At 36.9% G+C, this 18,826-nt stretch overlaps 1 protein-coding gene across 11 annotated transcripts in view; it reads left to right on the top strand.

Annotated features, from left to right (window-relative positions):
- LOC133521066 (disintegrin and metalloproteinase domain-containing protein 11) overlaps window positions 1-18,826 on the top strand; it is an 813,047-nt gene that overhangs the window by 617,001 nt on the left and 177,220 nt on the right. For all 11 annotated transcript variants that reach the window (XM_061855801.1, XM_061855805.1, XM_061855799.1 and 8 more), the window contains one exon: window positions 17,234-17,380. In XM_061855801.1, coding sequence (XP_061711785.1) covers window positions 17,234-17,380 — 147 coding nt within the window. The remainder of the gene's footprint in view (window positions 1-17,233; window positions 17,381-18,826) is intronic.

Genomic DNA, 18,826 nt, shown 5'->3' with positions numbered 1-18,826 from the left:
CATCTCCGTTTTCAAAACATTTATTTCTCGAAACATTGTATTGTGAAGTCTCTAGTGTGGCGGATGTTTTTGCCGTCATGCTTGCTGCGAACTTGGACCATTTTATTCAGTGCACATTTTCTTAAAGTTATATACTTGAATGGTTTTCGATAAAAATAGAAAAAAGTATTCTGTAAATGCGATCGTTTTTTTATTCATTTGGGACAGCTTTTAACCAATTATTTGTACACCACTAGTCTTGATCATGTCACGATTCGCGAATGTGAATGCGAATACGAATGGCTAGGATGCGAATGTCCGAATCCGAAATGTGAATACGAATGTTAGAGAGTATGTAGTTGGTATTATTATTCCTAATTAGAAAAAAATGTGTTAGTAGGTAATGTACAGTCGAGTTCATAAATATGTATACATTTATATACGTTAATCCATTGCAATAAGGTGAAAGAATGTACACATATTTATGAACTCGACTGTACATAAAACATATGTAACCTTAAAACGGGATGTTATAAAGTGTTGAGACATGCTGTCTACTGGCACAGAATAAATAGTACTACCGTACAGAAATGACACTTCCTACAAAACCGAAGTTTGACAGCGATTCAGGGACAAATTCTGGTGTCCCTTTCTAATGTATGGCAGTATCCCTGTCGGTCATTTAGGGTTGTCAAAAACTCATTATCATTTCTGTGGTCGTGTACGTAAAGAGACGTTAAGTTGTGCCAACCCTAATAATTGCTCGGAGCAATGTTGAGCCGAATGGAGCCGAGAAAGACCAAGAGGAGGAGTGTCGCCCCACTTCTACTGGTCAAAATGCATTACCTGAAAACAGTTTGCGTGCACTGCCCATACTCGTACGCGAGTCGACGAGGCAGGACACGACCTGCGGACATTCGCATTTGCAAAACATTCGCTTAATTTCATGCGAATGCGAATGTCGTTGTGAATAATAACATAATGTGAATATTCGTATAAACGAATACGAATGCAAATATTCATGACATCCCTACTCTTGTTTATAGCAACTATTGTGACATTATGTAGCCATAGTATAATTGCATCAATTATTACACCGATTAATATCTATCCATAAAAGTTATTAGTCATCTACGTCGCTTTTCGTGAAAACATTGTTTTTTTTTTGTTCGCCGAATATTCCACCTATTGCTTGTGTATCATTAGTTTCGTTTGTAGTTTTTGAAAAATTTAATATTATTTTCGAACCTTCTCACAAAATATGTGTATATTAATTATAGATATAAATGGTTTTAAATATAGCACACTGTAACTTTTGACATGTAAAACTATTGTTTTGTGAATGAATAAATGAATGATAGAATTTCATTAAAATCGGTTGAGAAATTCGAGCTGTAGTCGAAAACATCCGGGACATACGAAAGCATTTTTGTCTAAGCTGAACACAAGCATAGTAATTATATCTATAACATCAAATATATCTCAAATCAATAACCAGTAAACCGACCCACAGGAGCAAAGAGATTGCCTCCTTTCCCGCATCTTTGAAGTTTTACCGATACAGACCGTGTGTGGATCAGAATCGGCTAATCTTGCCTCCGACTGTCACACAGAAAATGGGGTTACATTATATCAATTCTAGTATGGGATGTTGTGTTTTGAAGCAGGGTTTGTATCTTATTTTACAGGTTTTTTTTTATGTCGCTGAGTCTAATACATGATACACATATTAAAAAAACTTATACAAAGAAAAAGTATATATATAATTATTCGATTTAGTTATGATTTGTGATCATGGAGTTCTATAATCTGGAATGTGTTAAAAATTTCGTAATACTATTAGAAGTACTAGAACAAATTAAATTATTTTCAGATTTTTTTTTTATTTCAAATAGAAACATTACTATATAAATTAGAAACTGAAACAAATGTCATATACGAAGAAAATGTGACCAAGGCCTCCAGTGCCCCAGACTGGAATCGAACCAACGTCCTCTGCTATCGCGGCAGGTGTCTGAGCCACTCGGCCACCGGGGTCACGGCGGCATTGGTCGAATTTTTCCAAATATATGCATTTCTTACTGAAGGCTTACGGCGCCCCCTAGCCATCCCTTAGGTAGAACAGTATAGTCCGACCTTCTAATTGGATCAACTCAGGTGATACCGAGCTAGCGAGAGAGATGGCGCTGCCAATCAATACTATTAGAAGTATTACCCGGCCGCCTTGACTCCGGTGGCCGAGTGGCTAAGGCACCTGCCGCGATAACAGAAGACGCTGGTTCGATTCCAGCCTGGGGCACTGGAGGCCTTGGTCACTTTTTCTTCGTATATAAAATTTATTTCAGTTTATATTTCGTAGTAGTGCACGGTACAATTTCCCGTCAAAAATACCCACTATAGTTTCTCAAACTAGTTACCGATTCAGCGTTTCCGCAGAACGCTTAAAACTGGCGATGCCTGTCAAAAACTAAACTAAGTACGAATTATTTGATGTAGTGTGAAATTGAAAGAATACTTACCTACTTGACCTAAGAATGACTTTGATTATGGGTGATTTTGTATAAATGCATAACGTAAAGCCTAAACTTAAAGAATGGACCGAGGAAGCAGGTATTTAACTAAAGATTTTGGTAGAATGAAACTTTATATCGTCTGTCTTAAACTGACTGGATCGAACCAAACTTAAACAGATTTCACTCAAAATTAAACGGCACCTGATACTCAAACCTTAATTCAATTCTTCATAAACCTTCACCCGAACCTAAAACGTATCCAATAATTAAAAGTTTATCCATCGCTCATTGCAAACCTGTCGTCCTGTCCTCCGGCCAATCATTCCGGACGTCGATAAAACTTGGCCAATTCATCAGCAAGACAATTAAAGTGTTGAGAAGGTCCTAATTGAGTTTCGTAGAAATTTTCGTATCAGAACTTGGCTTAAGAACTCCCCGATTAAGACTGTCGATGCGCTGGTCTGATTGTTTTTCAATAACTCCGCGATTATGGGCTTTGACTGGGATTATTACAGCCAAGTTTGGGTCGAACGAGACGCGAGTTTCATTAGGTTGATTGTCTTTTCGGTTCGCTTTTGGGCTGGTCTTTTCGATTTGCTTGAGATACGTTTTGGGGAATTTTATTTTGATTATATACACGATGGGGTCGAACACTGATAATTAGGTTGCTGAAGAAATTCCCGGGCTCCAGAAATTGCAACCGAAAGATCTAATCTAATCCTACCAAAGGTAATCGGAACTTTTTAAGTTGATGTACAGTCGGCATCAAAAGTATTGTATCAGACTTTGCATCAAAAGTATCTTTCATTCTTTGATATGTATTTCGTTAGATATGTCTGATAAATCTTAGCTGTTGCAGATACTTTTGAACGCGACGTTGAGATATATCTCTATTTGGCGAAGTATTCGAGAGCAGCAAATATTTTGACGCGTTGTTTTATCCGCTAGTATTAATGCGTTTTGTTTAAATTTTTGCATGGCCTCGCATAACTTTCACACGTTGTTTTATTTACTAAAATCTTTCCTCATAAAATTTTTTGGTCGAAATTTGGCACACGTACATTTTATTCTAGTATTCATCCTCCAAGGCGACTAGACTGTAATTGAATTAACTTAAGTGTTACAACATACCCGTAACAAATTTGTATTGGTAAACCTGGACTACTTCTTCGTAAGAACCTGGGCCCTGTGAGAAGAGAAGATGGCAGTTTTAGACTCCGCAAAAACGTCTAGATTGAAGTTCTTGTGGCTACACCCAATATTGTTGGCGAAACAAAAGCTCACCGTCTTCGCTGGCTTGGACACGTTTTGAGAATGGAGGAGGAACGCAGCGCTAAAATGGCATTCCTCATTCTGGGTCGCTGCGCCACTAAGTAATAGTAAACCTGGGCTACTTAGAAGAGCAAGGGTGACTTAAAAATTTCAATTTTTAAGTCATATTTTATTTTTATGCGGGATTTTTAGTAGTATAATCTAATTTGTTACATGAAAAGATCGAGGAAATAATACATGATCCTAATGAAGTAGCCATTTTAAAACTATCAAATTAACCCCAAACTTTTCTAAAGTTATTCTGTTTTAGGTACCATAGGTCAAACCCTACCCTACCTGCTTCTAAAGCAGATCGATTGCGACAACTTTAATTAAACCGGCTAAGTCTGCCGGTTTTAATTGCAAGCCTCAGTCTTTTTGCAAACAAAATGATGGTCCAGATTAAAAGTTTTATTCTCAAAGTAACTGCAGTGCGGCAGCGGTTGTCCATTTTTTTAGTCCGGTGTTTTTTTAAGGTTTTATTCTGCGAATCCTGAGATTGGAACTTTACGCTATAATTCTACGAAAATGTGTAAACATTGTTAAGACGAAAGTAGAGGACAAACGTAGTCATCATCCTCTGAATATTTATGAAAAAAAAACTTGCTTAGTAATAACAACGTGAACACGCCATTTAAATGTATAAATAAACTATGATTTCATTGGTTTAAGGTACATAGGTTAGGTTTAACCTCCTAAATCTCAAAGTCATTTTCGTAATTCCGCATTCGGAATCGTTCCTAGTTCCATAAAAATTATAATTTCAATGTGTATTTATCATTTTAAAAGGATTTCGGGACTAAGGACTTGATTGATCACTGCAATGGCCGCCGCTTAAACTTTGGCAACTCTTTGAACATTCTCTTTTGTTCTTATGCATACGTGGATGGGGAATAATGCGAAATTCCCACTGAAGTTGAAAACTCGCAATTGTTAAACTTGAGATAAATATATCATACATCCCTTTCATAAAAAACCGGACAAGTGCGAGTTAGGCTCGCCCATTGAGGGATCCGTTATTTTTAGTATTTGTTGTTATAGCGGCAACAAAAATACATCGTCTGTGAAAATTTCAACTGTCTACCTATCACGGTTCATGAGATATAGGTGACAGACGGATCTTAGTAATAGGGTCCCGTTTTACTCTTTGGGTACGGAACCCTAAAAACAACGAAAAAAAATCTAGGTTTATAAGTAATGGGACACGTTAAGTTATGCCTGGAATAATCCCGACACTCAAAAACCTAAATTTTCCTGCAAAAACTCCCAAAAGAAATTAAGACATTAACCAATGTCCTTGCAATTTTTCATCATCAGTAGCATTTCCGCGACAGCGATCCCATCAGCTCATTTCCACCTTATGTCGTCGATCATAAGGGGGATTTTAGGGTGCCTAGAATCGGCGTATTCGTCGATTTGATCCGGCGTTGTGTTAAATTGAGGTTCCCGTTCTGCGATAGGGAAATGGGATCTGTGCAATCGCGTAAGCCAATCGCCATTTAATCCTGGACGATGAAATGAGAAATGTTTTCAATTTAGAAAACATACAGAATAAAAACGTTTGGAAAAACAATGTGCTATTGTGTCGGTTGAAGGCGTTTCGTTGTCAGTTTGTTTTAATTTTAAGTATGGGTCTTTTGTTGTTTACCGCGATTTCAAAATATTGTCTGCTTAAAATTCACTACATTCAAAGCGGTCTTTTTGTACTCTGTGGTATTATTGTGTCTTTCTATTTATAATATCTGTGGATTACTTTCTTCTAGTTTTTCATCTTATCCTAATGTTTATATCATTTTGAGATTAAAATTCATTTCTTGTTTAAACATCATTTTGAGATTAAAGTTCAAAATGTTTCTTTAAAAAAAACATCTCAATTACACGTGTACAATTTCCACAAGCTAAATTATTACCCGGAAAGCTTTTTTAACTTCAATTATTCATGAACCTTTATTAAACTAGGAATGCAATGCTATAGAATTTATTATTATACCTGGAACTATACAGATTTTAATCAAACTGTAATAAATACACCTGATCCATTGAATTCCTTTTTTGCCAGATAGATATTTAATATTTATGCTGCTTTGTTGCAACCGCGCCATATTATGTTTTATGTCATTGATATTTTATATTAAAATGGGATCGCTATTTTCAATAATGGTGACGTTTTATTTAATTAAAAGCTTTTCATCAATATGTTTTATTTAAAGTCTAAAAAGTTAACAGATCTCTGTCGCATACCTACAAAAAATATTATTTATTGTCCACCTCAGTACAAAATAACGTAGTACTTACGCATTTCAAATTTGCTAAATTGGACTCATTTTATTACAGCGGACTACTTGCCCTGGACAGCAAGATCATTACCTGCCTTAAACAATGTATCTCATAGCCATGGCATCAAAAAGATAAATAGATTCTTCGTTTAAAGTCCAGGAGACTGGAGAATTAAAAAAAGATTTAAAAAATAAAATGTGAACGAATTATATCGCTTCTAATGAATTTTAAATACGTCATGTCGAGCCCTTTACATTGCGTTCGTGGTCAACAGAGTCAGAAGTTTTATTTGAATAAATATTGCGGTAGTCGAATATAATATTAATAGTTAAAAATGAGTTTAAATCAACGTAATATTATTAGAAAGAAGTTAAAATGAACCTGTTCACTGAAAAGCAGGTGTATTTTGCGAGGCGTACATATATGCAAGAATATAGAACATTTAGAAAAAATTACTCTCATAAATTTCTCAGACTCTTCATCTGCTTTGCATGGGCCGAAAAACAACTGCCAACACTGATATCGGAGGCGAGTATACAAATCGACGTATTCGCTTCCGAGGGTGGGTCTGAAATAAATTGCCGCGTTGCGAACCACGGACGGGGGGCGAGGTGAGGAAATTCAAATTGGATTGAAGGAAGTTTAGATTGGATTGAATTTTCTCGCCACCTTGTTTAATTTAGTAAGGGCGAGGCTGATGCACGGCTCTTGTGTGAAGGTTTCTTTGGGATTTATTTTGAGCCAATTAAACTGTGATCTGATTTATGGCAGGGCAAACAATTTTGTGACACAAATTTTAACTTGTGGTATTTTGATAATAAATTACTTTTACGTGAGCCGAAAAAATATGTCTACTATAAATCTGAAAAAATGAGCCAAAATAGCTACTGCCTGGATTTCACAATTTAGCTACCAGGGCAGAGGGAAACCAAAAAAGAGATAGCAAGACTTCGAGACTTGAGTTTATTCTGTAAAAAGTAGTCAAAATTTTCAATCAATGGGCTCCAGGGGATCACAAAGCCTTTTTCCCAGCAGGGGAACACTGAGTAACTTAAAAAGGAATTCTGAAATTTCGTAGTAAGTTTAAAAAATTTATTTAGAATTAGTCACTAATTTCACCTAAAATAACTCTCTTTACAATTTCTGACTTTAGAATTACAGTAATAAAAAGGTACAGCGTATCTTTATTATTTTATTCTTAAAGGATTTCATATAGTTTATATTTTGGAAGAGAAAACGATTAAAAACCTTACCTCAAAGTTACAGTTTTTGTTCGACAAAATTTCAGCTCTTTCCGTCCACGACAAAGATTCTAGGTCAGAATTTGAAGTTTTATATCGCTTCTCGATATTCCCTTGTGACCTAATTGGGTCACGCCGACTTCGTACTAGAAAGCAGTACTTGAGACTCGGGAGAGATACGATATTTTGGTATCAGGAGTCTTACGTTCTGAGCTGTTATCTATCACTTTCCAGCGCATCACCTGTGCAACCAACGTTAGCGTTGTTTCTAATCACGCCTATATAATATTAAAGGTCTGCTTATACTGGATAGTTTGCGATGCGCTATATGCTCTATAGAGACACTGTTAGTAGGGCAGTTGTTAAATCTATTCTAAAATGGCGGCGTACATGAATGTACCTACGTGTAGCCTCTGGCTTGTTGGTGGATAGTGATCGTGTTATTCCTATTTCGAAATTGTGTACAATCCAACGTTGCTTTGAGAAATGCATAGGGGTTTTCATTTGAAGGTATTTCAAATAGAACCACACGGGTTATATTTAACAGGAATCAAAAGCACAGATGCAAATCCTGCTCACCCGATGAGTTGTATAGGGGCGATAATTTTAGGTCGTTATGTATGTTATGTATTTGAGATAGATTAAACACGCATATAGGCATTTATTTAAAAACATGGATTAAGAGTAATGGTTTTCTCATTAATCCAAATGATCCAATGAAAAAATAAAAATTTAAATATGCTCATTAACATCTGTTAGTTTTAGGTACTGCTGGGCAAAGGTCTGACCTCTTTTTTCCGTTCGGTCGACCCCGCATCTTCTTTTAGGTGTACCTTAACCCTGGTGACCGTCTGTGATGTTCCTTGAGCCACTCTAACTAGCCATTTGGCCCACCTTTACTTTACCTTAACACTTTTAAGAGAGAGCTGAGAGCTGAATGCCATGCTGACCGCCGACGCCCATTAGACTGGGCATGGCACCAGAAGAAGAAGAACACTTTTAAACCAAAGTCCAAAAAAAATAGAGAATAAAAAAGACCAAAAATATGTTTCTATGAGCTGACTACACTATTCAGACTTCATATGGGAAGACCTCCGATATTTTCAGCAGAAAAATCGTTCCTAAGAAACAAAATGAAATACGGGATTTATTATATTCACTTGTGTCACGTCAAGCCAGATTGAGAGTCATTATACAGCCACTACATGATGTAATTACATAGCTGCAAAGCCGGCTAAGTGCCGCCTACAATACGTTTCAATTATGACATCAAAGAACGTAGGCTCCCAGCCTTTTTGATATCAGTATAAAAGCCTAACGAAACACGCTCCTTTTGTCAAGTAAATATATAAGACCATACATTTCAGCTATGAACGTATTTATATAGGTAATATCATTATGTACCTGTACACAGACAATGCGTACGTTTTGTATAGGCATTATCCTTTTCTTTGCTATTACTCACAGTAAAATTCGAAGAAAGTAGTTAAAGAAGTCTTGACGTGTTTTATATAATTCTACTATCTTTGTTGAACGCCGAAGGTCTCAGTTTCAATGGAATCAGCTCAGCGAAAATGCTTTCGCATGTTCTCTACAGTAGGGCTAAGATGGTCGACTCTTTAGTATATTTGTCACCATTCCTGTCACGTTCTAACAAGTATGTAAGCGCGAAAGTGACGGACATAGTGATAAAAATGGAACCATGCTGCCACCGCTGGTCGCAATTATCAACCGGTTCTTGTTAAATTTTGTGAGCAGGTTCGATGATGTTTTTTTTTCGAGTCATATTTAAGTTTTTTATTCAAAATGGTGAAGTCAGATATTTCTTCAGTTGCAAGTTTTGCTCGTGAAGCATATAGTTCAGAGAGCTACTAGTTTTATTATATCGTGTAAAGCAACCATGCTTTATTCCCGCATCAGGCATTAAGCATTGCCGGACAAACCGACGGACGGAGCTTAATTACAAGCCAGCTCGCTTATTCCTACGAGAGAAAACAGGGCGCTTCATGAATGAATGTATTTATTTTCATTAAAGAGTCATTTGCAAATAATATCTTGCACAAGGAAACATGTTAAAATGTCTGACACGGTTCTATTTGGTTTTTAAGAATGTGTCATATATGTTTGTGCGCTTCGTTTGTAAATTATATGATTGCAGAAGATTTTACATTTGTATGTAGTATTGAAAAATGTGTAAACAATAATTAAAATAAAACATAACCGATAGATTGCGTAGCCTTCATGCATTTTATTCAAAACTAGTGACCCGCCCTGGATTTGCACGGGTTCAAATTATACACCTAAACCTTCCTCAAGAATCTCTTTTGATAGGTGAAAACCGCATGAAAATCCATCCAGAAGTTTTTGAGTTAATCGCAAACATACAGACAGACAGACGCGACTGGGGATTCTGATTTATAAGGTGAAGTGTAAATGACTACACATTTCACACTTTCAGGTTGCATTTAGTGTGGACCCGGGTATGTCCTTAACTAGGTACGTCCACAAGAGAGGTATGGGCATTATGAATGTCATCTCGCTTTGTGTGGTAGGGCACAGCATAGCGGATGTCATTCCAGATCTAGAGCAGAGCCCAACTGAGGAAGTACCTCCACCTTACAGAAAACCGCAGGCAAATAACACTAGGCCCTACTCATAGTGTTGGGTTGCTACCGGTGAGTAAGGTTGCCAGACCTCAACGAAAGTGCGGAGTGTTAGGGTCGGCAATGCGCATGTAACTCCTCTTGAGTTGCAGGCGTACATAGGCCGCGGGCCGTATGCTTGTTTGCCACCGATGTTGTATAAAAAAAGTGTATAGTACCTTTGTTTGTAAAAATATGCAACACTAGTATGTTAACCGATATGTTTAAGTATTTATACGACCGGTTACGACGGTTTATGACGACCGGTTTGGCCTAGTGGGTAGTGACTCTGCCTACGAAGCTGATGGTCCCGGGTTCAAATCCTGGTAAGGGCATGTATTTGTGTGATGAGCATGGATATTTGTTCCTGAGTCATGGGTGTCTTCTATGTAATTAAGTATTTATAAATATTTATATATTATATTTATCGTTGTCTAAGTACCCTCAACATAAGCCTTATTGAGCTTACTGTGGGACTGAGTCAATTTGTGTAATACTAATAATGTCCTATAATATTTATACGTACCGATATGTTTATCCGAGACATTGTTTCATCATTCTGTGCTGTTGTTAATATGTTTGATCTTGCTTGCATGACGCATTAGATTTCTGTAATGTCGTGTAAACATATTTTAAATAAATAAAATAAAAATAAAATAAATTCTGGGTTGTAATATCTAATAGCCGATGGGAATGATAGAATCGTTTTTTCTTCCATTTCAATTTTACTCTTATTGCTATAATAAACCATCCTAAACGATATCGTCATATTTTCAATTAATTTAAAGAACGGTTCTTTACTTTTGTAACATTGTAAGCCTTCTTCATTTTTCATCTGAAGCGTCCGTTCCTAATTATATCCTCAGTGCCGTCTTACCGAGATGACCGCGTATTCCTATCGTATTACGGGCCCAGAGTCGTACGCTGAGGGGAATAAATATTAAGTGTAAAGTACTTACTACTAGTACTAGTTTCTTTATATAAAAGAGAATAGCTATCGTCGGTAATAATAATAAATAATAAAGATTTTAAATGAATAAAGATGATAATAAATAATAAAATAAATATCAGTTAATTACACAAATTAATTAAGCCCCACAATAAGCTTTCAACCGTTATTTTTAAACCGGTTTTTAGGAGAACATTTCCAAATAGTTCTTGTCAGGTTTAGAAAGAACAATAAAAACCGTCCGGCCGTCTCGCCGTTTGTCGAATAAGCCGGTTTATTTAGGTTACAATAAAGATCTTAATACTTCTAATGAAAGTTCGGAGTAAAACCGAAATAAACCGGTATTTACCGCGTTTTTTAAAAAGTCGCGGACTGGACGCAGCAAATCAAGCCCGTTCGTACATTTGGCCGAGCGTCGTACAATGACCTTGATTTGCCGCTCGCCGCGCCGCCGTTCACATGCGTCCAGTCCGCGGTCTTATATGTCGCAAGTTGGCAGAGAATAAAGACTTACTTACTCACTTACTCCTCTGGCGCAGCGACCCGAAGTGTGTCTTGGCCTCCAACACTACTGCTCGCCACTGATCCCGGTCCTGTGCAGTTTCTCGCCAGTCTTCAACCTGGAGCTCGCGTAGATCCGTGTCCACCACATCCGCCCATCGATACCTAGGTCTACCTAAAGACTTACTACAGTTTTAATTAGTGAATAAGCGCACGTGTCCTGTTTTCTATTTATACAGCCACAAGTACGGGTACCACCAGTTTTGGCATTGTCATATTCGCTCACGTCTACGTAAATTACTTTCTATACATCTCGCTTGCATTGATATGCCAGTACGAGTGAGATGCATAGAAAGTAAGTAACGTAAACATGAGCGAATATGTCAATGTCAAAACTGGTGGTAGCGGTTTGACTCGCCTATTCCCGTGAAGCGATTAGAACAAGGTCAGGACTTTCATACATCGCTGCTTCATTTTTCAAACCCGGCACTGCGCGGTAATGAAAAGTAATTCCACTTTTCCTAGGACGTTTATTAATTTTGGACGCTTGCTGTGACACAGATTGGTAATTGGGAGGATGTTGTTAAGTTGAATTGTAGTGAATTTGTACGGATTAAAAAATATTTTTCACCTTCCACTATTTTTTGGTATAGGTAATTACTTGAAAATTAATTTAAAAAGTTTCATGATACATTCATCCTATTCTTCTTCTACTAAGATGCTTATAAATAAAGGAAAAGTGGAAAAACTCACTGCTTCGGCCAAGCCTTTAACTTTAACAACTGATCTACTTAGACTTACCGGTTGACAGCAAAGCCCTAAATCGAATCTTCATTTACTAGATAGTACATACGTAATATTAACTACTTTACCACGAGATAGTTCATCATAATGGTTTCATATGAATAAAATCATCCTACGTTTAATATAATAATATATTCAATTTTACATCAACCACATTCGATGTAATAAACTTTATAACTAAATTTAATCAATAAATTGCTCTGACAATTCACTTTAATTCAATATAAAATAAATATTTCGAGTATGAAAATCAGCAGTTCAAAATACCAAAACCACCATCTGATCAAAAGTTCAATGTTACCTACCTACATACAAGCGTAGGTAAGTGTCCACATTTGAAATCGACTGTTTACGAAAGATAAATACAGATATCGAATTACGATTGCACATATTCATTGAGGACCTCACCGCTAACCACAAAACTGCATTCAAATACTCAAATGACAATATTGTATTACTAATAGCACGTACGTGGCCAGTAACAAAGCAACTATTCACGATCTGAATCCAATACGTATAATATTAACGAAATTCAGTGAAGCGACATTCTCGCACCGATGAACAACCCCTCAATATTTAGATGAAAAACCTTTCAAAGGAGTGCAAATAGTATCATGCCAAAGAACTAGGAAATCCAACCTATTTGCCTCAGTTTTGAGGTCGAATTTTGAGGAGGCGTTATTGCAGTATGAGACATATATTTAGTTCTGACGATAGTGTTTCTAATGAATTACTTGTACATGCATTCATAAAAATTCGTTAGGCTAAGGGGTTTTGGTAGGGGCATTTATAAATTTAGTTTACGAAGATTATTATTGTTTTGGAGTTACAAAATATTGTGTCTGTTATTTAAATAAGATATTGGTCTAAAAACCTTACAAAAACAAATTACAGGCATACGTAAATGAGCCAAATACGGATTTTTTGAGGCTTTTTGACATCTGGCAACAGTGCCATTTTAAGTGATATTTTAAATATATCACGTATGTTAAATATATCAAATATGTCAGGTTGATATCTATCCATTTTAACCTTGTGTGACTTGTTTTCGTATTCAATGTTGTACTGACTTGTAAAAGAGCCCTTGAGGCCTACTTGCAGAATAAATTTTAGATTTTTTTTTTGTATAATGTCGTTCTTTCAGAAATCGGTATAATCAAAATACATTTAACTTGGCCACCATTTTTGTAATTTTGACTTTATGGATCTGTTATTATAGTTTAACATAAAAACAAAAAAAAAAAATCTCTTCTCTTCGTCGTATGAGTTATAAATTCTCGGGAGGTTTTTATAAGTCTCTCTAAAAAGTATTCCCCACGACAGACTAATCAACGTCCTCGGCAATAACATTATTCCTCGAAAAATTCTCGGTAATAAATTTACGTCGCAACAATTCGGCGCTCATTAATCACTTGAATGTGTTCTTCTATCACGTCATTATGTCCTGTCGCGTTAAAATTGTTAAAGTTTTTAAACGTATATTAAAATATATGAGGGAAACCGCTTAGTCCAGCGCAAAAAGTTAGGCAAAATAAACGGAATCACCTAAAGCTATGGGGCAATAAATATTGTATATTACGAGTGTGTTGCAATTGATTTGCAAAATAAGGTATGTTAAGAAAAGATCTTTTTTTAAGCTCCGCGACTAGATGGTCTTCCTGCGGTAGTTACCCCTCAGAGTATGATCAGACATAATAAAATACCTCTCTATGTTTGCACGCTTCGTTGTGGACCTATACAATTCTTATACCTCGATATCTACATATAACAAGACTAGTTATCGTAAGTATAGTTCACACGTTATCGCGCCCGCTTCCATGTGGACGGCTCCCCGTTTTATCTGCTCACAGTTTTCTGGAGAAAATACGAAACGAAATACCTTAAGAAATATTTACTAACCACCGTGTTTCTTTTAAACTCCGTTAATTTCAAGGGTGCATTTTTTTATTTTTATGTATAGATAGGCAGGCGTTTGACCACGATCTCACCCGATGTTTAGTGATAATGCGATCTACAGTGGAGCACGCTTACCTATGAGATACCTATTTATCCTAGCCTTGAAGAGACCTAGATTGTACTCATGTGGAAACACAGACTCGGGCAGGGCATTCCACTCCTTGGCAGTTGGCAGTTTCTGAGCTTAATTTATGTTAATTTATCAAAGACACCGTTATTCTGACTTCATTTTGAAAATAATTAATTTATTGTTATCTTAATTAATTTATTGTTAATAAGGCTGTTACGAGCGTGTGAACTCGCCTTAGGGCCTGATTACATATTGATTTGTGATTACAAACTGACAACGGTCAGGTGAAAGTAAATAAAAGCTTGTAAAAAGAATGGTATTTACATAAATATGGGGAAGGTATGAGTTAAGAGTCCGCAGCAAGCTCGGTTTTTCATACAAACGTAGTTACGCTCTCATTATAAAATGATTAAGTCGATTATTAACTCATAGAAACGGGACCTAATCGCATATTAAGTTTTAAATTTACCTCCGACGTTTCGAGGACGGCGCGATTAAGTTCCGTTTCTATGAGTTACCTATAATAATGTGTAGAAATCGTGAAAGTTTAAATCAGTGACTAAGTAGATTGTTCTGAAACTTTGTACTTACAATAAGGTATATTTTATGCCTGTAATTAGTTCGTGTAGCTTCGGATACTATGGTAATTAATTTTTTCATATAAAACTTGTTTATGCTCTATTTCGTTAGTTTTATAAGCTAACTAATTATAGGCATAGCTAAACCTACCTAATGTTATTTTATGTTCAAAGTTTCATTACAATGCGATACATAGTTTTAAAATAACGAAACTCCGTTTGAATGGGAAGGTAAAATTTGCCTGAGTTTGCTACGGATCCTTTAATAAGCGCGCTTCCGTAGAGAAGTAGTCTCAATAATCTCCACACGAAAGTAATAAACGGACACGAATGTTGGTATTTTTGGGTGCAACAACTTTACAAAAAAAAAAACAGATTTTAACATTCTTTTTTTCTCAGTAACTAAAGGCGCTTTTGTAAAAACCTATTTTCAAGCGAAGAAGACTCTCAATACTTGTTTAGATGTATATACTCTTCTATGGCTTTATCTGCCTGAAAATAAATAATATTTGATTTACCCACTTGACAAAACAGGAGTGCTCTACGTTAAACACTAATCAGATCCAAACGAGGATGTTTACCAAATAATTTGATCACAAAAACGATCACAGATAATCTGAAGAAACGCGAAATATGGCCTAAATATCATTGACGACTTCCCCGTATCCTTTTCATCTTTACAGCGGACTGAATGGAAAACCCTTTACAATTTCTTGCGAGCCCGATGGCTGGTCTTTCATTCGTTCATTCGTGCCATTCGCTCACTTCCCATAATTGGCGGTGCCGCAGAACGAAAAAAAAAAACGCAACCTAATTGCGAGCCGGGCTTTTAGGCTAAAGCCAGGAAATGGGCGGTTTAGAAAGGTGCTACAACTAGCGGAAACTAAACTCGAATCGAATCATGAAAAATATAGTTATGTACAGACCAAAGATGTGCCAAATATCGGTATCCATCAAATGACTCTAAAAATATTTTTCACAATTCTTAAAAAAACATGAATTAAACTTTTATAGAAAATAAGGGAAGGGGTTTATTTCGAGCAAATGCGGCTCATTCGCTAATCTTGATATAACTGAATCACATTATTATTGGCTGTACGATTGGTAAAAATTGATCTAACTTTAATAGTAGTATACCTTGCCAGCATCAATAAATGCATGGGAGACCGACCGACCGAATAAAAGGGGAAAAGGACCGACTCATAGTGCATTTCACGCGTACCAATTAGTTAGAACGATGGTTTTGTATCAATACTAACAGAATCAAAACACCCCTCGCGTTGTCACCTTTTCATTTTTGGTCATCTATTTTATTCGTGGCGATACTATAGGTACTTTCGATTCTGTTTTTCCGCTCTTTCTTTGGCCCGCCATTACGTCTCCGTAAAAGAACGATACTTGTGAATGACAAATTAGACCTTGCCGAGCGCAAAATTGCGCCCTCAGAATATTTTATTGAATTTCGTAATTTTTTAACGTAGCCCTTGTCCCGTTTATTATTACCAATGAATAGATCTAGGGTCTTATTATATAGAGCTTTCGGGGTTTTGTCTCCGAACCCTGGTTTAATAATAAAGGGACAATTTTATGTTATGCTGACACAAAACAGATCTGAATTTTATTCGGCAGGGATAATATTTCTGAGGTAATATCGTTCGGCGTTTATTCGTGAGAGGTTTTTTATTAACGGGCTGGGTTGGAAGTAATCTCGAACTGTTTTGTTAACAGCTCGCGATTCATTTCAGTGTAGTTCATTTTCAGATGTAGAAAGTGTGTATTTATTATAAAATACAAAGTAAACTATGCGAGTATCTTGTTTCTAGTCAATCCCTTCCACGTTTGTAAAAATACCATTTGGACCTGTATAATCATTCTAACGATATTATGACGAACATATACGTCATTAAAGTGTGATTTTGACAAGGAAACTAATACACACGTAGATTTTGACATCAATATGATATCTAAATGATGTAATTTAGTTAACATTCGCGCGTACATTTCATTTGCACTTAGTCTGTACGGTCGCCATCGGATATATCAGGGCGGCCAAAGTGTTCACAAATATCAGAACACGCCTCTATTGTCAAGGCACTAGAGTGGAAAGGATATATCTGATGGCGACCGTACAAATGTATTGGCACGAACGAGACGCAGGGTAAAATGATAATATAATGACATAATTTAGGTATAAGTTTGAATTAGCCTCAAGATGAAAGGTGCGGACTGTAAAGTTTTTTTTCTTATTAATCTTATTTATTTTATAAGCCATACATCTTATGATTAAAGCTGTAAAGTTTTCTTTGCCGCTAAAAGTTAATATCTGGCATTTTAAATATCGCCTCTTTTCCTATAAAACTCCTCATCGATACACATGATACGCTCATACAAAATATAATTTTTTGTACGCAGGAAATCGAGCACTGCTACTACCATGGTACAGTGAAGGACTACCCGGGCGCGTCGGCGGCGTTCCACACTTGCAACGGCGTATCTGGCGTTATACACATCGGGAACGAGACTTTCGTGATACACCCGTTCTACGGTGGAGATCTCTCGGTCAGTGCCGTAGCAATAAGAGCTTTAACTTAAATCACATCGGTAGTCCGATTGCAAAATATCTTAAAACTTTATAGTTGAAGGATGTTACACTTGAAATTGCGTTACTGGCGTCATACACATCGGGAACGAGACTTTCGTTAAACACCTGCTCTACGGAGGAGATCTCTCGGTCAGTGCCGTAGCATTAAGAGCTTTATTAACTTATTGGCGATATTCCTTTGACCTTAATCACATCTGTAGTCTGATTACAAAATATCTTAAAACTCCATAGTTAAAGGGTTTTTCACTTAAAATGGTATTTCTGGTGTAACACACATTGAGAACGAGACTTTCGTGATACACCCGTTCTACGGAGGAGATCTCTCGGTCAATGCCGCAGCAATAAGGGCTTAAGTATGATATACTGATAGGCGATATTTCTTTGAACCTAATAAACATCGGCACTGAACAAAGGTGGCCGATTGCAAAATAATTACTTTATTTTATTAACATCGGTAGACCGATTGTAAAATGTCTTAAAACTCCATAGTTGAGGGTTTTTCACTTGAAATGGTGTTTCTGGCGTCATACACATCGGGAACCAGACTTTCGTGATATACCCATTCTACGGAGGAGATCTCTCGGTCAATGCCGCAGCAATAAGGGCTTAAGTATGATATACTGATAGGCGATATTTCCTTGAACCTAATAAACATCGGCACTGAACAAAGGTGGCCGATTGCAAAATAATTACTTTATTTTATTCACATCGGTAGACCGATTGTAAAATGTCTTAATACTCCATAGTTGAGGGTTTTCCACTTAAAATGGTGTTTCTGACGTCATAAGGTGGCGACTGACTTGTAACATTTCGGTGTAATGTAACGCGATACAACCCGAGCATTACAACAGTCAGTGCAGCGAGCCGAGCCGCTCGACGCGAGCACCGCGTGCTCCACTCGGCTGTCGGTTTTTACGCGAATCCCTTTGAGTGTTACAAAGGTGGCGACTGACTTGTAACGATCGCCGTGAACGATACATTACAAGCAAATGTTACAAGTCAGTCGCCACCTATACACATCGGGAACAAGACTTTCGTGATACACCCGTTCTACGGAGGAGATCTCTCGGTCAGTACCGTAGCAATAGCTTAAGGGTGCCTGACGACCAGAGATGTGCTATGTTGTGCTATGCTATGTATTCATACATTTGAAACGTAGCTGTAGTTTTAGCTGCGTTTTAAATTTATGATAACATAGCATAGCAAGCATAGCACATCTCTGGTCGAAAGGCACCCTAAGTATGATATTAATGATATACTGATAGACGATGTTTCTTTGAACCTAATAAACCGCACTGAATAAGGGTGGCCGATTGCAAAATGTAAAGTATGACTCACACAGACCGGGCCGAAGCTTCCGGTGCTTCGTTTATAAGGAAAGCATCACGTGATTACCGATCAGT

The sequence above is a fragment of the Cydia pomonella genome, chromosome 9, assembly GCF_033807575.1.
Source record: "Cydia pomonella isolate Wapato2018A chromosome 9, ilCydPomo1, whole genome shotgun sequence".
NCBI classification, from domain to species: Eukaryota; Metazoa; Arthropoda; class Insecta; order Lepidoptera; family Tortricidae; genus Cydia; species Cydia pomonella.
The sequence above is the reverse complement of the archived record's forward strand: the minus strand, read 5'-3'. Positions and strand labels throughout refer to the sequence as shown.